Genomic DNA, 20443 nt, shown 5'->3' with positions numbered 1-20443 from the left:
CTGGAAAATGGTATGTTGCAGCAGTCTTTGTGGTTATTAGCTCCCTTTAGTCAGGTCTGATATCTGTGACACCTCGTGGAGCATTTGGTTAACTTTAAGTCTGGTCCTGACTCCTGAGCCAAACTCTGGGAGGATCTATTTTGTTTCCTGATGTCCGCTCCAAATCAAGAAGCTTGCCAGATATGAATAAATCACATAACACTGCTGAGCCATTGTAAGCGAAGTGGATTGTAATACAGTTAATGGGGCTGTGCTAAAATAGTGTCCAGCTGGTCAGTCTGTGCACACTGAGGTGATCAAAGTCAAATGCATTGGCTGATGAAGCATTTTGTCTTTTAAAATATGCCACATTTCATTAAAGTGGCACTGCCATCTGTGAAGATGCTTTAGTTCCCGTATGGCTTGCCCTTATACACTTAAGATCTCTTTTGTTAACTTGCCCACTGTCAGGCTTCCTGCCACTCTACAATTCAATTAGCTCCACTTGAGCCACATCCTCACCCAGGAACCTCAAGAACCACGATATGCCTTGTCATATACAATGCACTAGTATTGTGTCTTTATATTTTCTCGTCGCATCACCAGTAATAAGTCCAGTGGTGACATTAAAATGATTACCTGCAGAAGAGGAGTCGTCGTGGTCGGAGCTCAGGTACCCATCGCTCCTCCTGTCGGGGGTGCTGCACCCGGAGCCGCGCGAGGCTCTGCGGTGAACCTGCGGGATGGACGGGGACAGCCTGCCGTCGTCGCCGGAGTCGAAGTCCCTGCTGTGGCGGAAGGGCCGCCGGGTGTCCCGGTAGCCGATGGGCGTCCTCTGGTTGTCTCTGCCGACGGTATTTGGTGCCAACAAGTTACTCCTGACGAAATTCTCATTGAGCTCCACATCTTCGTATTCCCGGTCGCTGCCCGCCTCGTTGTCATTCGGTAGACAGACGCGAGCTGGGGCAGGGTCCTTTTTCGGAAAGCTGGGTTTACATGGCGGGACCGGGATGGGAACGGGCTTACCAGTCTTGAACCTGCCTCGCCCGAAAGAGCTCATGACACCCGCCGTGTTACCTGCCGCGCGGAGCTTCACGCCCCCTGAGTCGGACACCATGGTCCTCTGCCCGTCGCCCTCATCCTCCCGCCGCTGCGGTCTCCGAATATCCCCTGTCTTATAAAAGCCAAACGGGTCCGCGTTAAAGTTTTCGTCTTTGCCTGCAAACCTTTGCGGGCCGTTTCTCTTCTGTCGAGCCATGGTGGTCTGCAGGTAAATCACCTTGAATTTCTCCTCCGCCAGCGCCTTCTGGAGGCTCTTCAGGTTGGCCTTACTCGTCTCCAGCTCCGACTCGATGTCCTCCACAGAGTTCAAGTCCATGTGAGGTACTTTTCCGTCGGGAAATTCATTCCTCCAGTGCTTTGCAAATTCCTCCTGTTCCCACATATCGATGTTCAATTCGGGCTTCCCGCGAGCCGCAGTGTCGTAACAGTCAAGAGAGCTTGTTGGAGCTAATAACTCTTCTGTGTCTTCAGCGGCGTGTCTGTCGCATTCATGAACCTTCCTCTCCTTCTAAGAAAAACAACAACCTGTCTGTCGATATTAACTCGACCGTTTTCTGACCATCTTCACCCTCCCACGCGTACAAACAGCGGGCGTACTGTGCACGCTGAGTGATGCGGATAACAAGTTTGTCACTACGCTGAAAAGTTTCGAGACTTCCTGGATCGAGACGTGCTGCCTTCAAGTGCTGCTCGGACAAGTGTGTTGTCCATATAGTTTTATGTCAGTAAAATCAGATCAACGTAGCAATCAATATAAGACTTTAAAGCAGATGTGTTTGGCTTTCTTTGGGGGGTAAAAAACACCACATTATTCATGTAACTTCAACATTTAAAAATCAACCACAGAGCTAATTTGAGAAAGTATCGAAACATAATATTTATTTGACTAGTGTATGACAATAACGATTACTCTGCCTCTATATCCATATAACATATCTCGTAGCACTTGAGTCGGCCACCACCATTATATACAGTCTATTATTCCCCTTCATGCGCATCAGTGCCGAAAGAATTCCGACAGCACTTGAATGCAACAAGTATTAGTGAAGTGGAAGCTGTTCGCTCTGACAACAATCATTGTTCACACCATGTGGTGCAAAGTAGCTTTTATTTTTTTTACGTTTGTTTTTTTTACAAAGAAACACACTATGCATCTACATGACAGGTGAAATGGTGGATTAATATCAAAGTCCTATATTATTGGCTCAAATGGGAACAAGTGAGTATAGGAGAACAGACTTACTGCAATGGACAGTGTGCATCTGCACTGATCTGCTGGTTTTACCTGATTGTGTCAAAGCCAGAATTCAAAGAAATGTAATCTATAGTCCTGAACAAAGACACCTGATCACATGCATAAAATAAAACACAGTCCGATGTTATTGCTGATTGACATGACAAGCATGACATCCAGGGAACCGGGGAAGCTGCAACACTTGAATTGAGGAACCCCATGGAGCCTCCTGTATTTGCTTCGCACAGGTCCATTGTCTTGACATCATGGACGGGCATTTCCCGTACAGACATCAGTGATTTGCCAACCTGCGTCACCACAGAACGTCCTGTTCTGTGAAAGGACGGCGCTGTGACAAGACTGCTGGTGGTTTGACATGAAGGATGAGAAGAGTGGTGTTCATCATGCTATACTTGCTACCCAACCTCCGTGAAAACACTACTCCACCTGCAAACCCACATGCACGCGTCGGTGCTTTTTTTACACGCATGTGCGCATGCATATCAGATGCAGGCACGTCTCCTCGTGCTTTTGCTTGTGTTGGTTGATGCTATTTTATCACTGCAGAATACTCTTTGGTGTTAAATGTCACCTTTGCTCAGCCTTTTTCTTTTTTTCCCCCACCCACTTGATTTATGGCACACCTGGCGAATACTTTACATTCAACATTTTTATTAAATTTAGCAAAAAGAAACATTTGTTTTGATCTAACCTTGAAAGCTTTGGATCATAGTGGTTTTCATACGCAAAGGAGCAACCATAAAACACAGTCACCTTCATATCAGCGGGATGAAAAAAACTTGGTAAGCAGCCAAGCAAGAGGCTTCCAGTAAAACTGAGTTGTAATGCTATACAGCAGAGCAGAAAGTTACCAGGACAAGAGGGATGGACGCTTGGTGCCCATTTGGATGCCTGCCCAGAACTGAAACATCATTCTCCTAAAAGCTTTCAGTAGCCATGGAGGAATCATTGATCAGCACTCGTTGCGGGCCTGAGAGCCCTGATTGGGTTACCGTAATGAATAGATGGGGAAAGGCTACGACCAGCCTGGGGTCATGAAACTGAAATACTAATCACTAAGCCTGACATGACATAGCAGGAAATGCATGAACTTGTTCCTGGTTAAGCAATACAAGTGGTCACTGCAGTCAGCTCGTGGAATGCATAAGAATGAATGCGCTCAGTGCAAAGATAATGACGTGACTATGGAGGGGAATGATAGGGCCGTGCACCAAAGACTGGACTCGTCAGACAGCATTCTTTGCGTCTCATCACCTCATTTACTCCACAAAAAAACAACAACACTGAACACGTCTTAAATTGTTTTTTTCTTTGACACACCTCTCGACCTACTTCGCTCCCATTCAAGTTCAGATGTGCGGGTGCGTCTGAGAAGTCTGATGAGTTGTTGTTGATTTGAATCCACTGGTGCGAATGAGACACAACCAAGCAAAGAACGCCATGCAGGATGAAAGACGTGAACGAAATCTGCCCACATACTGATATTGTAGCATTTAAGTGGTTTCTGTAAACACACCTGTGTGTCCTCTATAAACACTGAACACGTCACGTAGAGCATACTGTGTACACACAAGATATCAGTGACAGCATAGTGTGCAGTATCAGAAGTGTGTGTTCTGTGCCAAAGAAGAGAATGAATGAGCTTTGGTCAGGACTTTCCCAATACTAATATCTATTTAAATAAATTGAGCCAGGATGTCTTATGAATTAAAGTGTTGCTGTATGGGCATTCTCCCAAATATGGAACACAACGAATGTGCATGTATATTTGAATATAACTGCTGGAAGTAATACAGTCAAGATTTGTAGTAGTTTTGAGTTCTGGTACAAGGGAAGTTCAGGGTAACTTGAAAGCCTGCGTGCTGCCGATAATGTATTGACATACAGTGGGCAACTGGCTCCTCTGGTACAAGCTTCCATCAGTGGGTGTGTGACGCCCTCTAGCGGCTGTAGGTGCAACACTACATGACAGAAACAAGCACGTGGGGTCAACGCAACACAGTATGAAGGGTGCTGTGTACAATCAATACAAATAGCACAGTGTAGCATAGCACTACATTTATTGATTGGGTCATTTCCACAGGACTTAAAAGGACAGAAAACGTTACTAATCATGTAAATGGTGCTAACCCCCCAAAAAATTATTGCTAATTGAAACACGAATTACTGTAAGACCACAGCGATGCACTTTGACACGACAAAGACGCAAACACATATTAAAAAGGACATATAGGCTTTCCACGATCCAAGTACTATATTTCACTTTAGACCAAACACACAGTACAAGTATATCAAAATAGACACAGGTATATATATCATTATAAAACACGGTTCAAACCATTTCTTTAGAGGAAGAGAACATACCCCATTTCTTATCAAAATAATATCTTGTTATCCGACACGTATATTATACAAGTTCCACTCTTCTTTTTTGTGTGTGTCTGAAATCTCTATTAAGGCAACGATAGGACAGCACCACAGATGCGACCCCTGGAGTTACAGGAAGGTCGTATCAAAGGCCACAAACACCCTCCCAAAGATGTTACAAATATAAAAGAGGACAAACAACGACAGTTTTGGGTCAAACGTTGCAGGTTATGATCCTGAGCAGTAGTAGGAAACTTAAAGAGCGATGGTTAATGATTCATAAGCCACCAATTTAACTTTAATATTATACAAAAAAAAACGTAGTTGATTTAATGTAAATATTTATATTTATATACAACAGTATCGTAAATACTTACCACAGCAGTATACTTCTTCAGATCAAAGACGTTCACTGTGACTCTTTGAAAAGCCTCCACACACCTTCTTTGCATAGTTAATAGATTCTCTGATAGTAAATGTTTGGCAAACTAAATCAGTGTGTAAAAGATATGGTGTCTAGTCATTACGTGAGGGGAAAGTCTGTCATTCGCTAACAGAACAAAGTGCAACACACACACACACACACACACACAGATCTTTGCCGCGGCTAGCAGCGCGTCCATGGTTCGCCGTTAGCCTTGCCGACCAGCTTTCATACTTTTCTGATGGCGCTCGCCATCAAGGCTTCTCGCCTGGTGGTCACGAACGCCTGTTGTTTTTCATAATAGGCTGCCTCGTTGATGAAAGTGGGGTAGACGGTGCCCGTGCCCTGGTAGCGGATGGTCTTTCCATCAAACGTTTGGAACATTGGGTCACCGGGGTTCAGCGGCTCCCAGTCACAGTCCTGAAACAACAAGCGGCCGCCACAGGGAAAGTAACTTGAGTTGTGCTGCTCAATCTAAAACAATACACTCTCGCATTGACCGAAGACGTCTCGTTTCCTCTTTCGGAATAGCTCATAGTCACAGGTTCAATCGGTCGGATATACAGGCAGCCTTGGTTTTACCTGCAGGTTGGGGTGCACCATGGCAATGATGTTTCCATTGGCATCTCTGGGGTAGTCAATCCTCTCTAAGACCCGGAAAACCTCCACCGTACAGGGAGGGAACTCCATGCCTGAACAACACACAGACAAAAAACACCCCCAACACTGTAAGCATCCTGCTAAATATTAGTATTCCAGAAACTATTGAAGAAAAAAAACAATTATTTCCCAACAAGGAGAAGAAAAAAATAAATAAATACAAATACAATTCCTGCTAGAAATAACAAGGATGCATTCTGCGTATGAATTTGAAGGTGGTTGGGATAACACGTATGAGTCGGAGTTAGAAGACTTCATATGAGTCGGATGCCCTTACAGAGAGAGCCCTGAGAAGACACTAAACAAGGGGCGGGGCTCCGGTGTGGGACTCTGAATGCTTTCATGGCAGAGCGTAGTTGCAAATAAAAAAAAAAGAATATCCTATTAATTGAATAAATGTCTTTTTTTGGGGGCACTGTGATGTAAATAATACTGTATACGCCAGAAACAATTGTTTTTGCTTCATCACGGAGAGTAAAACCAAGTGTACTGACTGAAAGACGCTGATTCAGATTCTATAAATATTAAAAAACAATAATCAAATCATCTATGAGGTTGATGTGATTTTAGAGTGTCTGTATAGTTCATTTCAGATATAGATCAATGCTCACGAGTCCTTTTTTTCGTCCAAGTCCCAGGTCTCTTGAGGTTCTGTCATATGTAAGGAGTTAATCACTCCTTTATCTATTAGCATACAGTATCAGCATTGATTAGTTGTTGGTATATGATCATTTTAAGCAGGATATTGCAATGCAATATGAAAAGAAAAGAAGTTTTGCCCACTTAAAAATGGATTTAGACTTAAAGTCACTCAGGGTAACGGGAAAATATCGCTAACATTATCAAGAATAACCATCACCTATTTTTCAATAAAAGAGTATTATTGTTATTGTATGATGAACACTGGGTCTCCAGCTAATTGTTTATAATCCACATCCATGTCGTCTCTCAAACCAAGAGATGCTCGCGAGTCTCAAGTCCAAGTCCCCATCTCTGACACATTACAGCACTCTGGTAAAGTGTGTTGAAGGTGCCACCCGGTGCCAAAGTGGCCTTATTCACTCTCCGGAACTGAACAGGATGTGCAGTGTGTGCTTTTGTTTTTCTGGCAGAGATTGGACATTAAGTAAGTAAACCACTGATCTGCATTGATATGCAAGCGGCAGCACACCGAGCAGTATTCCCAACGGAAGTCATTTTCAGCTGTAAAGACATAGTTCACTCTCTCACGGCTAAACAAGCTGTTTTCCTCACGCTGCTCGGCTCCGGAGCGCAGGAACACCGATTCATCAGCGTGCCGCGAGCATTCATCAGGGCCAGAGCGGGCCCCCCCCCCCCCCCCCCCCGCGACAGAAGATTACCGCACCATTGGCAGCCGGACTATGACAACAAGCAGACCATTCAACGGCCGGTCCGGGGGAAACAGACAGACTGCACGGGCCACTTTGTTGACGTGAAAAAGAGAGAGAGAAAAAAAAAAAAGGGCCTGCCTTTGCGCCTAAACATTGCAAACGCTGTTCTGATCCTCGGGGGAAGAGAAGGAGCGATGAGCCATGATGCAGATACATTTAAGAGATCTGGGTTTAGGCGCTTTGTCACAAATTGTTTCTCGTCAAGGCGATGCTCACGAACAGGTCAGGCTGACTTACTCTCCTATTGCATAACAAACATGAATCACATTAGTCGTCCCCATGTCAGAATTCTCGAGAGACACTTTCCCTGAAAGCTTTTAACCTCAGCGGCTTCCTTTAAAGCCTTGTGACGTGGCCCGTTGTTGAATACTAGATTAAGTGTGGCGTGTCATAGCTGAGAAATACCTTCATTAAACAGTTCGATGAAGTCCAGCGCGTGCTTCAGGATCACCCTCATGGCTTCGAAGATGTTGCTCCTCAGAACCCCTTGAGGCTGAGGACCCACTTCCAGACCTGCAATCAAACAATTCAGAAGACACATTTTTTTCTGTAAATGTTAATGTGGACGTCTTTTTTGGGGGGGGGGGGGTATATCTTGTTCGTTGTCCCCAGAAGCCATTCGGCCCCCGGGGCTTGATTGAGAGACTCACCGACAGGGTGCTTGGCGACAGAGCGCGAAGTGGAATATTTCAAAAGAGGATGTTCATTCAGCAGAACAAGACAACTGGCCGGAGCGATGGCTTTCTGCAACACGAAGCCAACAAAAGCGAGATCTCAGCAGCAGATAATAAAAACAAAACAACACACACACACACTACACACTACACACTACACACTACACACTACACACTACACACTACACACTACACACTACACACTACACACAGTGCGACATGTCAGCCAACTGTCTGAAGCACAACCGAACCCAGGAGCTTTCAGGCTCTTCCTCCACAGAAAGTCAATTCTGCACCAGCTCACATCGCAGCAGACATGACGCGCACAACAACAGACGAACACGATGACACATGAGCACGAATCAAGTCAAAGTCTGTCTTGGTAAAGTAGAAGTACAAAAAACATTTACAGCACAAACAGATTTGTGATTATTGTTAGACTGATGGATAAAAATGAATGGATACAAACTTACACTATGATCTCATGAACTTCTAATTATAGCAGATTGTTTGCTCTTAATCCTTTCGCCTGAGGTCTATGAATCAGCGGGAGAGCTGAGTCAGCATTTTTTCTGATTTGTGTTTCTTAAAGTTATAAAAAAATAAAAATTCTCATAACCCCTATTGCTGACAGTCACAGAGTGTGTTGCTTTTGGCTGCTCCTCTGCTCCCTGGTGTCTTTGTTTTTGTGTTGAGGAGCGAGATCTACAACTGCTAAGCAGGCTAAATGAACGTCACATAAAACGTTGGTGTTCTAATATTCTTAAACACGTTATGTGGATTTACGATGGTTGAAATTCTACATGGACCGCCCTCTTCTTTTTGACCGAAGAAAACCGTCCGGTGTGTTCGAATGGTTGATCCTTTAAATGAGTTTGTTTTACACGTTTAAAGGAAAACTCTACGGAAGAGACCTTTGAGTAGAACATTGACTTTTAAGCACACACAGAGGTGCGTCTTTGGGCGTAGAGGGGTCGTCACCTTGATGTATTTCATCATCTGCAGATTGAAGTGGTCTTTGGAGCTCTCCAGGATCAGGGTGCAGCCCATGTTGGACGTGGTGTTGTGGAGGTCAAAGATGACGTCGTAGGCCTCCGGGCTTCCTTTGGGCCCGAATATCTTGTTGATCTCCTGGGCTCGCTGCACCTCGTAGGGCAGGTCGTCTCCTCCCGGGGCACTGCGGGGCGCAGACACGCACACACACACGCACACACACGCAGACACACACACACACACGCACACACACGCACACACACGCACACACACACACACACACACACACACACACACACACACACACACACGAGAAAGATGCCAACATCTGATATTCTTATCACAGCTTATCAGACAATTCTCCTGGAGGGACAATGAGCCATGACGCATGTTAATGATTCACACAGGACTGTCTACTTGACCTACATGCCCTGGAACACTTTCACCTGAATAGTGGAAAAGAAATATCTCTGATCAACAAGTTGACGCATGTAACTGTGAGAGCAACAGCGTACGGTTTGTATTCAATGCGGTTCTTTCTTCACATGAGGATAACAGCAACACTCCAATAACTGTAAATGATAATTAGCACGATTCCACCTAATCTTTAAGGCAGAAAATCATGTCAGCCATTAACTTTACATAAGCTGGACTCGGCAGGGTACCTTGGAGAAGGTGGCTTACATTTCTCACCAAAGGGGGTTTGGTGAGAAATGTAAGCCACCTTCTCCAATCCTTGCATCGCTGCCCTTAAGAAGCCCTGAATGGTTTGTTTTGTCAGCCTGGATAAAGTTGCCCCCCCCCCTCCAGACAGACATTCTACATGCTGTGAGCAGAGAATGAGAACTCCCCCCCCCCCCCTTTTTTTCTCCCTCTCTTAGCTCTTTTTTTTAAAAGCGTTTCAGAATAACCACTGATCCAGGACGTTCTCCAAACGACAGTAGAACAGCACCTCTGCTGGGCATATTGTCTCGCCTCCCTCACATCTGCTCTTTTTAGACAAACATTTTCAGCAAACATCTGGCATTGTCTGGACTGCCAGGGCTTTTGGCACACGAGCACAGTGTGTGAATTACAACTGCACCAGGACACGTAGGCAGTGGATTCAGTGTGTTTCCGTTGAAGAAACAGGACACGCTGAGCTGATTTTAGAAAGAGCCTCCATGTGGTTAATCTTCTTACATGTTGCCTACAACACTAAGCGTCGAGATTTGGAAAGATCACCTTAAATGTGCTGGGACTCCACCCATACAGTGTGATCCTTTTACCATATTTTCAGTTTCAAAAATAATAATACTTCAAAAAGGAGAGAGAACTTGAAAATACCCCAAGGGCAAATTATGGTAAATCATAATAAAAGGCCAAGATAAAGACCAAAAACAATCATGGCGACAGGGCGAACAAGAGACCCGGTACGATAACCTTGCTGTTGTTATTACAGGATCCCTCTGGTGCTTTATGAGCAGTGGGATCCGACGATGTTATCCGACCGCATTAGTCAAGAGGCTGCTGTGTGTATTCATGCGGGTCGACTATATGAGCCAGCGTTTTCTGCAAGACTTCATCTTCCGCTACCACGCACACGAAGAGGGACGAATGCAACAACGACAACAAAAAGAAAATCGTCTTAATTCATTTGCAGCTCGGTCACGTTTCGCTCACGTTTCCCCTGCTGGCGGACGGTCAGCTCGAGTCCCGGGGAGGGAGGGAGGGGACACGCTGTTCTGCTGTTATTAGCAAGGGGAGGAGGGGGGGTATGACCGATGGTAAACACACGAGCACTTCCATCAACCAGTTTGATGGAAGTGTCTACGTGACCGTATTACTGTGGGATTTCCCACTAGGAAACAGTGTAAATCCTCTAATATAGTGCCCCGTTCCTCCGTGCTCTATTTATTTATTTATTTTTCGTTCCACTGTGTTAACCAGACGTTCTCTGCATTCATTTGTCTGACAGAGCTCACACACACACACACACAGTCAATAATGTTGCATAATTACGTCGTCATTACATTTATCAACACGTTTCCGTAGTAGACGTCAGTGATCTCACATTTAGAGCTTAGATTTTAGTCATTTCATCCGCAAAAGCGGAAATGTAGGCAAGACTAATCAATCAATAATCATAATATACAGTATAGGTATGCACGTGTCTTTTCTTTGTTGTTGTAATAAATCAAATTGAGCTCAAACCCCAATCAGTAAAATCCCAGTTGTTAAATGTGAACCTGTTTAGTGGATCCGCCAGGACAAAGTTTCCATTCAACATGTATGACAGCAGACAGTAGCAGCAGCAGCGACGCTGCGCCGTGTTTACCTGAGGTTCTCCGGGGTGAAGGCTCGGTTCAGGTCCGTGTCCACGTATCTGCTGCACTTCTCCACGGCCTTCGGGTTGGTGATGAACGGCTTGGTCTCGACTCGTTTCCTCTGGATCTCCGCGCCGTTCTTCATCCACAGGTTCACGAGCGTCACGCCGGACATCTCGTTCCCGTGTGTTCCCCCGAAAATAGCCACCCTCCTGGCCTCGGTGACACGCACGCTGTTGCTGTAGGAGGACATGGTCTGGATCCCGAAACTGCGCAGGGTCCGGGTGGAGAGACGCGCTGCTTCTCACGGGGGACTGTGTGGGGGGGCGGAAGGGAAAGTTTCCAGCCGGAGTCTCGCAGTCTCACTGTTTAAATGCCTGCCGTGGCTGCTGCGCGCTGACGTAACGTGCCGGCTGGCTTGTTGGGATCAGTCGCCGTGCGTGAAATGCGCCGAGTTGGCGCACGCGACATCTCGAGTTGCACGCGAAACCCAAGTTAACGAGGTTCCTCCCTTTGTTTACCTTTTCACCCGCCAAACTCACGGGAAGGATTCGTTTCCGGTGATGTTCCTCCGAAATAAAACGTGATGAAAACATTAGTTTCAAGTACGTACGCATTAACAGGTCGTCTCTTGAGCTGGGCTTGTCGGGACGCGTTACTTCCGGTCATGGCCTTCAAAATAAAACCTGTTTAAGAAAAACAAAATGCCAGTGGATATAACGTTACAAGAAAAATACAATCTCAGCTTTTTTCTCCCCCCTCCCCCTGCTTTATACATTAGCCTAGGATTTACACAAGTTTTCAGTAAAACATAAATTACTTATTACCTAACAGATTCAGTAAATATATTAGTTTTCCTAGAGGTTAATGAATGCCATGACTCCCTTTACTAAATGTATATAATCCACAAATGCAGAAGCAGATGAATAGGACCTAACTAACTCAGCCACAGCTGAATAAAAAAAATATAAATATATATATATTTAGCATGTTGGTCTGCCAAAACCACTCAAAACTTGATCACGAATTAAATTCCAGAGGACATATGGAACGTGACCACTTTTTTGGAAAATGTTTTACCTAAAGCAGTGGCTCTGTATTACCTATTAACCCCATGAATGGTGCACTTTGTCACAGCTCTAACAAACACAGACAGTCACTCAGACCATCAGATCATTTGCAATAAAAGGGCAAAGTGGAGACGTCTCCTAAACAGAGGACAGCATACTGATTTCCAACACAAAACAACAATTTTATGTTTTTACGCATTTTATGGCGGGGCAAAATACAAAAACAGGACAAGTTTAAGGAAAGGCACAACTTGCCCCTACTATTACATTACATTACATTACATTACAGTCATTTAGCAGACACTTTTATCCAAAGCGACTTACAAGAAGTGTATTCAATATCGGTATTCAAGAGAACTACTATCAGACAGTGAGAGCCAAACGCCCATTAGGTTAAAGGCTGTGTACAGATTTGTCAACCTCACTGGTTGACAATGGGGTTACTGTACATTAGAAACATAAAAAACACACTAAAATAAAAAATACAATTTCAGGAAATTCCATGTTTTTTTTGTTTCAAAGTGTTCACAAACAATTTAATTACAATCATTAGATGTTGTTTTAACTAACAAACGTGACATTTTTTCCTCTAAATATTCAAAAGTTCATATTTAAAAGCTTTCATATTCAATGAAATCATTATGGTTTGTTGTTATTTTTCAGTTCATTTCAACACCAAAAAGGTTGAGACGTGTGTAGCTAAAAAGCATATCAATACATATTTAAAAGAAAATCTTTTCACATGTTCACGGCCCAGCTAAAAAAGACACAGGGCGTCCAGCATGCAGCTGCATCAGCTGTCCTGATCAAACAGAAACCACAGTTCATCTAATCGATGAATAATAATAATGAGTTCAAACTAACAGTCAGTAAAGATGTCCTCGTTTGGATTATGAAGTTTCCGCTTGAGCTTTCTGTTCTTGTTTTTCACAATGTCTGAAGTCTCTGGTGTGGTTGATTGCTCGTTTCTCTCCTTCTTCTGCTTCTTTTTATTTTCTATGGGCTCTAACTCATTTGCCTCATTTTTTAATTTCTTCTTCTTCTTCTTCTTGTCTCTCGCGTCATTTGACGCCTGATTTCCAGGCGCCTCTGACGACGCTAGATCACATTGGACCAAGGTCAGCGTTCCCGTGCTCGCTTGGTCATGAGTAATGCCATCACGAGACACGTTCGCACTGTCACAGCGTTTGCCTTTTTCCTTGCGTGAAACTGAGCTACAGGTCGTGGCGGTTGGTGGACCCTCTTTCATCACATCGTTGCACTTTCTCTTCTTCTTTTTCAACACCTCATCATGTGGAGAAAACGCTGCATCAGCTGCACCATCCAATCCTTCACTTCCTGTACGTTTCTTTTTCCTTTTCCTCCCTGTGTCAGCGGATTGAGGCAAAGCACCACAACGTGTTTTGTCCGGTTCCTCACAATCCCGCTCTTCCACGCTCTCCTGCTCTGCAGACGTCTTCCTCTTCCTCTTCTTTTTCCGTTTCGTGACCCCGTTGTTGAGTTTCTCCACATCGTTTTCCTCTGCATCAGCGACGAGGAAGGATGACTTCCTCTTCCTCTTCTTTTTCCGTTTCGTGACCCCGTTGTTGAGTTTCTCCACATCGTTTTCCTCTGCATCAGCGACGAGGAAGGATGACTTCCTCTTCTTTTCTTTTTCCCGTGCAGACGCCGAATCATCGATTTGCGCCACTTTGTCTTCAGATACACCCCTGCGAAATATTCCACTCTTCTTCTTCTTCTTAGTCACCGGTTCAGCATTTTGCTCTTCGAGGCCCTCATTTGTTTTCTGGTGATATACGTTTTCAAACTTTCCCTCTTCTTCAGGAGTGTAGGAAGAGAAATTCATTCCCTCAAAGAGACTTTTCCTCTTCTTCTTCTTCAGTGACGTCTCTGAACCTTTAGCCAAGGTTACAGAATCATCCACACTCTCTCCTCCGTCCTGAGGGGCCTCGTTATTCAATGACTTCTTGCGCTTTTTCCTTTTAACAAAACTGGATCCTAAAGTTTCTTGGGGAGCCGCAGCATTTTCGGAACAACTTCCCGACGCCTGTAACTGCTCTGTCGACACCGGCGGCAAATCCAAAGTCATATTCGAGGCCTCCTCTTCTTCATGTTCCTCTGGTATCACAATTCCCAGTTCTTTTTCCCTTTTCTTCTTCTTCTTCTTCTTCTGTATGTCAACAACATCATTTAGAGGTTCGGCAACTGTGTCCGACTGTAACTGCTCGACACCCTCGCCACTTCTTTTCCTGTTCTTCTTCTTCTTTCCACCATCCTCCACGTTACAGCTCACTGAAACCACACAATCCTCCACTCCCACGTCCACTTCCTGTCCAACACTTTCTGCTCGGGACTTATTCTTTTTTCTCTTTTGTGTTGAATCGGGAATATCTCCCTCCTCCTGCCTCAGTGTGTTATCATTACGTGACGAGTCCTCCATCCCATTTTCCCTGTTCACTTCCAGCACATTGCTGTCTGCCCTACAACCCTCAGACAGGCTGGGAGTCTCTTTTGCCTGCATGTTCACAGATGCTGCAGCGCGCAGACCCTGTGACTCTTCATTCCTCCTCCTCTTCTTTACTTTAGTGACAGCTGTACGCTCTGGGGGTCTGTGGAGGAGACGTTGGCTTCTTAGTCTTGGACCTGCCTGTTCCGTTACAGGCTCGGGCGCTTCTCTGCCCTTTTGTGTGGCACTTTTCCTCCTCTGTTGTTTTTTTAACTGGTTGCACCAGGTCTGTTGGCTCTTTGTGCTGGATGATGCCACAAAGCGTTTCCTCTCCTGTGAGGTGAAACACAGATTATAGGCCAAGTTCACAAGTATACAGTGCAGCGACGTGCATGATTTCAACGGCCTGCTTACCACCACTTTGATGTCTTCGCCTTCTGACCTCTCTCCGTCTTCTCTGGAACAGAATAGATACGTTTTATTCAAAACAATGTCGGAGCTAGGCTAACATGTACGGATTTAAAAAGTAGTGGCCCTAAAATTGATCCTTAAGGGATCCCACAAGGTATTGTATTCGTAATCTAGAACTCTCTGCCTGAAAGACAAGAGGCATATCTGTTAAAACACTGCTGCAGACCAACTGATGTGTTCCCCAAGTCTATTTCAAAGACTTTTGTGATCAACTGTATCAAAAGCACTCGGATAAAGTTGCACCAAAAGCTTAATGGCATCTACATTTACAAGGGTTGTCCCTGCACTAAACCAGACTGAAGGATTTTTTTTTTTTAACAATAAAACTTTATGTAGAGTTTTCTAAAATTGGAATTAAAAAAAATGAATATTAAAATGAGTACATATAAGTCTGTCACTGGGTGTTGATGGTTATAGGCCACTAAAATATATACACATGTAACTTCCAATAAACATGGTTAGTCCTTGACATAAACGTACTCTGACAACGGAGATATGTTGTCCCCAACCATGTTTACTGTTGGTAAAGATGACTCCAGATTCTGTCCTCTTCGATAGCTCTGCCTCAGCTCTCCGAGACATTTAAAGAAGCCGCCAATCGTGTAATTCTGAAACAAGGAAAGACTTCAGCGCAAAAATAACATTTACACTTGTTGGCGTTCTACAGCAACACCAGCCAGCAAACAAATGTGTGTTTAAGTATTCTTCAATCTTACATGGAGGCTTTTGTTCTGGTCAGGTAATGGACCGCTTTGGAGCTTCCGCTCTTCAAGGAAAGGGAAACTGTATTTCGGCAGGGAGTATCTCTTTCTTCTCCTCCACTCCTGAGTTTTCAGCTCTTCATCGGACGATGAACTGTCTTCACTTCCCTCTAGAAATCTGGGAGATACGGGCTTTGACCTCCTGCTGTAGTGAGGTCGTCTGCCTGACCTCCCAGCCTCAGGTAACGTTAATGTATTTTGGGTTATGAACAGGCTGTCTCCTGAGTCCCTGCAGAGGAACAATTATACATTTAGAAAGAGCCAAACTGGAGCTTTTTTTCAGGCTGCTGTTATTGGGGGAAAGCTTGATCATACTTGTGACATGTGTAGTAGTTAGTACATCCTTACCCCTCTGATTCAGCAGGACCATTATACACGTTATCCTGTCTGCCCTGTCCCACAGAAGACTCAAGACTCAATCCAACTTCGGATTGAGTCCCATTTAGAGTACGATGCGCTCCAGTCATTGTGCAGATTAGCAAAGGGCAGAGATCAAACTATAGAAGAGGTCTTCATTGGCAAGAAATAGTAAACAAAAAAAGGTTCCGTTTGAGGCCTGCCTCGAACAACATTACGCTCTAAATGTGTTAGTTGTCTCCGATTATATGTCCGCTTTGGATGGACACGGATGATTATTACCTAAACATCTCGCTAATGTCGTATAGCAACAATCTGCACCAAAAAAAAAAAACAAAGTAAAAGCGAGTAGCCACTACACATGTGTCCGTGTGAACCAATCCGGAAGTTTCTAAACGTCTCCGACGTGACGAATAGTCATCTGACCAATGACCAACGAGCAGGCGGTAATGGACAAATGAGCAAGAGGCTTCACTCTTTCTACTTCCGTTTTGTCTCTTTGTCTGAGATTCCCTCAGTAAATACGAGCCGCTCTTAATCCCCCGTTTGTTTAACATTCACAAGTGAACGTGACAAAAAACTCCATCTTTTCTTACAATAGTACGCGTGGAAAAAAAAAGATCTTTCTAAAATTGAGGCTGTTATGCTAATAAACGGGCCGCATATAGAGGAGGACACAAACTGTGTGGGGTAGGAACTATCTTGCTAGTATTTACTCTTTGGTTGGTCTTCAACCACTCGGGATGTGCTCACTTTAGCAGTCGACCTTTCTTGCACCGCTGACAGTCTGCTGGTACTTTTAACTTCAACAGCAGTTATTATGGCACAAATCAGCAAAACTGAAAAGGTTCAGCTGCACGCGCCAGATTTAGAGGAACTGCGTGGTGGTAAGGACATCGGTGGCACAGCCTCTGAATGTTTATGCAACTGCATGTTTATCTCTGTATATAAATATATAGAGAGAGAGTAACAATGACTTATTGCTGGTTGCAGTGCTGCAAGCAGGACTGGAAGACAACTTTGCAGAAGTTCAGGTGAGTGTTGTGGAGTGTCCCGATCTCACCAAAGAGCCCTTCCACTTTCCTGTCAAAGGTAACAGCCTATCAAGTACACTGCAGTTCTTCCACAATGTTCAGTCCCATTTTCCATAATTTAAAAAAACTATAAACTCTGTATACATCTAGGAGGCAGAATCAAATCCCTCATGCATGTCTTGCATTATGTATTTAGTCCAATTATGTTCATTTTGACACTTAGTTTTTACCCTTACATGTGAATTTATTTGATCTTACATTAAAGATATATGATTATATCTATACTCGTCTAGAAATAATGGTTACAAAAAAGCATTTGATCAGAATTGTGAAGTTGTTAGTTAGGATTTGTGTCATGTTCTCTTAATGTCTCCTCTGCCCTCATGCTGCAGGCTTGTGTGGAAAGCCTCGCATCACCGATGTTGGTGGCGTGCCGTACCTGGTCCCCTTGGTTCAAAAGCACAAGGTAGGTTTTTTTGTTTATTACAATATATTGTGTGGAATACTGATCACTGGCCTGTAGTGGAATTGGATTATTATATTGTCGCCTCTCTTCCTCCCAGGAATACAACATGAACACCATATCAAAGGAGATGGAGCTGCCAGGAGCCTTCGTCCTCGGTGCAGCAGCTGTTCCCAGCAGAGTTGTGGGAATGAATGCAGAGGTTAATCAGTTTTACGGCACATCATAGATTCTAGCTAAAATACCTTTACTTGGGGTGCAGCTCTCCAGTCTTTCGCCCTGGAGTGGAACCCCAAGATAACAATGATTTGTTAAAGCAGTGGCCTAAAAATAATAAAAACTGTCTCCAGTAAGGTGTTATTTAAGATAGTTTAGCTTTCATGATCATGTTTATATCAGGATGTCTGACTACAGAGTAAATAATGGATTGAAAAAGACAAAGTTTGGGTAGTTGCGGGGTTGATTTCTGTTTGGAGTTTGGACTGTATCTAACTGAAAGCTGCACATCTGGCACGAGAGACGACGCTCTGCAGCGAAGCAGATTCTAAATATTCTCGTCCACAGCTGGTTCCTCTGGTCCTGACCGAAGCGGAGGGAAGGCCTGCAGTGAACGGCAGCTACTTCTCCTCCATCAACCCGGCCGATGGCCAGTGTCTGCAAGAAAAATACAGCAACAAATTCTCTGACTGCAGCTTTGGGCTGCTGGGCAATCTGTACGCCTGTGAGGGGAAGTCTGGAAAGGTAACGAGTCTCATCAGATCAAACAAGATGTGCGGCTTTGTGTCTCTGAGAGCGAACCATGGCGCATGCGCCGGGGTTCCATTCAAAAACACTTTTGTCATTTTGCTTTTGTCAAATAACAAAACACCTCTGGTTGTCTATGAACTTAAACCCAATTATCTGTAGGTTAGTAACCCAGTTAAAGTTGTTACTCGTGAACTTTAGCCCCATCGTATCTGTGCTAAACATTAACAAAAGGAATGTGTTGTTTCCTCTTTTCCAGGTCATTGAGGTGAGGGCCAAGAAGAGAACAGGGGCCCACAGTCTTGTGACGGCCCTGAGGAGCAGTCTAGAAGGTCGCTACCCTGATAAAAGCGTGGCTCTGGGGGGCACCTTCATCATCCAGAAAGGGAAAGCCAAAATCCACATCATGGTGAATATTGGACATTTAGACACAGTACACGATTAATAGTTTGCCGACAGTTCCACGGCATGATTTATTTCATTAAAAATATGCTCATATCGACAGCCGAGAGAGTTCTCGGCCTGCCCCCTCAACACCGACGACGACGTCAACAAGTGGCTCAAGCACTTTGAGGTCAGCGCCCCGCTCATCTGCCAGTCGGTGCTGGTATCCAGAGACCCCGTGAGTAAAGCGAGCGCTCGTCTCAGGGAGGCAGATACGACATGAGATGAGCACCAATCGGCAAAAGTAGACCGCTTCGTAATGCGTCTCGTTCATGCGTTTGCAGGGTCTGGACCTCCGCGTGGAGCACACCCACTGCTTCAGCCACCACGGAGAAGGGGGCCACTACTACATAGACACCACCCCCGACAGCGTGGAGTACCTGGGCTACTTCATGCCGGCAGAGTTCGTCTACCGCATCGACAGGCCCGGGGACACCCATAAAGTTGGACGAGATTGAAAGGCGATTGAATGAATACGTCACGTCGGCAGCACAGCATCTGTGAATGGTCTCGATTAATCAAGCGGTGTGTGATTTATACTAAGTTCTGTGTGTTCTTTAAATGCACGGGAACATTTTTCCAATGAAAATGCAACATTTCTTTGAAAATCTCTGCTCTTAAATCACAAATCTGCACATTTCATGTAATAAAAACAATGTTGAATTCAGAGAGTCGTGGCCGTTTTTTCAATGAACGCAGTAGAATAGTAAACGTTGGACTTTGAACTACTTTGTTTCCTGCCAACTCCATCATGATAAGAGCAGACAGTGGCTGTAATGTCTATACACAGTCTGCACAGAGAGGAAATTAGGACAATCATTTTTTTAACAGACAGGTTTTTTTCACTTATTTTCTTAATAAGGCCTCCTCTTTTTAAAAGTGCTTGCTCCATAACTCCCTCATATCTCACACGGTTGTATTATTTGAGGCGTGATTGCAAAGCTCTAATTAGCCAGAAGTGAAAACACCTGTGGTACTTAAATAGCCACCAGGTGAAAAATAGATAATCAACAGAGGCTACATTTGTATGACTGGTTAAGTGTAACCGTCATCCTGGGATTCAAGCTAAAATTGACTTCTGTGTTCACTATTTTTATGAGAAGCTTCAAATTGGTTGTCGACACAAAATAACCATGTCAAAACTGGCGGAACAATGTGTGTATGTAATAAAGGCTAATTTACAAACTGTCATTCTGACTTCCAGCTCACTTTGATAAAACATTAGAAACCCCATTTCAACTCTGTATTTTTGTTCCCCCTTTAGCGTAATTCCTCCCAAATGTATTTAAAAGGTTTATCCCTCTGCTGCCCTAATTCATATTCATACTAACAAATGTTTCCAAAATATAAATACATGGAAATTGGTGTCAAGGAATGATCTGGTTTGGCCTTTTTACAAAACAACACTTGGAAGTTGTGGTACAGTTCTATCAAATATAATTGGGCTAGTGGCAGTAATGTCATATATAGTCATTGTTGAGATGAAAACTGTTCTGACCTTTGGATCATGGTTATTGAAAA

The 20443-nt window shown here is 44.2% G+C and overlaps 4 protein-coding genes across 5 annotated transcripts in view; 1 reads left to right on the top strand and 3 right to left on the bottom strand.

The window, feature by feature from the left end:
- The window catches only part of abr (ABR activator of RhoGEF and GTPase), a 109185-nt gene extending 107581 nt beyond the window's left edge, over positions 1-1604 (bottom strand). For both annotated transcript variants that reach the window (XM_079171738.1, XM_079171736.1), the window contains exon 1: positions 619-1604. In XM_079171738.1, coding sequence (XP_079027864.1) covers positions 619-1423 — 805 coding nt within the window. In that variant the 5' untranslated portion in view covers positions 1424-1604. The remainder of the gene's footprint in view (positions 1-618) is intronic.
- Positions 1605-4339: 2735 nt separating this feature from the next.
- aspa (aspartoacylase) lies at positions 4340-11664 on the bottom strand. The gene is made up of 6 exons (XM_079171029.1): positions 11144-11664; positions 8815-9010; positions 7810-7903; positions 7565-7672; positions 5670-5779; positions 4340-5507 (listed from the first exon to the last, which is right to left on the bottom strand). Exons 1-6 carry the CDS (start codon positions 11383-11385, stop codon positions 5316-5318), a joined length of 942 nt encoding a protein of 313 aa, XP_079027155.1. The 5' UTR covers positions 11386-11664; the 3' UTR covers positions 4340-5315.
- Positions 11665-12412: 748 nt separating this feature from the next.
- LOC306704721 (uncharacterized protein) lies at positions 12413-16732 on the bottom strand. The gene is made up of 5 exons (XM_079171216.1): positions 16229-16732; positions 15836-16109; positions 15600-15727; positions 15063-15105; positions 12413-14981 (listed from the first exon to the last, which is right to left on the bottom strand). The coding sequence occupies exons 1-5, from the start codon at positions 16345-16347 to the stop codon at positions 13062-13064; spliced, it is 2484 nt and encodes an 827-aa protein (XP_079027342.1). The 5' UTR covers positions 16348-16732; the 3' UTR covers positions 12413-13061.
- A 249-nt stretch (positions 16733-16981) lies between these two features.
- On the top strand, positions 16982-19583 carry cUnh11orf54 (chromosome Un C11orf54 homolog). Its single transcript, XM_079172268.1, has 8 exons — positions 16982-17124; positions 17231-17329; positions 17664-17737; positions 17835-17936; positions 18299-18475; positions 18738-18887; positions 18984-19100; positions 19207-19583. The coding sequence occupies exons 1-8, from the start codon at positions 17058-17060 to the stop codon at positions 19378-19380; spliced, it is 960 nt and encodes a 319-aa protein (XP_079028394.1). The 5' UTR covers positions 16982-17057; the 3' UTR covers positions 19381-19583.
- Positions 19584-20443: the final 860 nt, after the last annotated feature.

This window comes from Pholis gunnellus, assembly GCF_910591455.1.
Source record: "Pholis gunnellus genome assembly, chromosome: 13".
NCBI classification, from domain to species: Eukaryota; Metazoa; Chordata; class Actinopteri; order Perciformes; family Pholidae; genus Pholis; species Pholis gunnellus.
The sequence above is the reverse complement of the archived record's forward strand: the minus strand, read 5'-3'. Positions and strand labels throughout refer to the sequence as shown.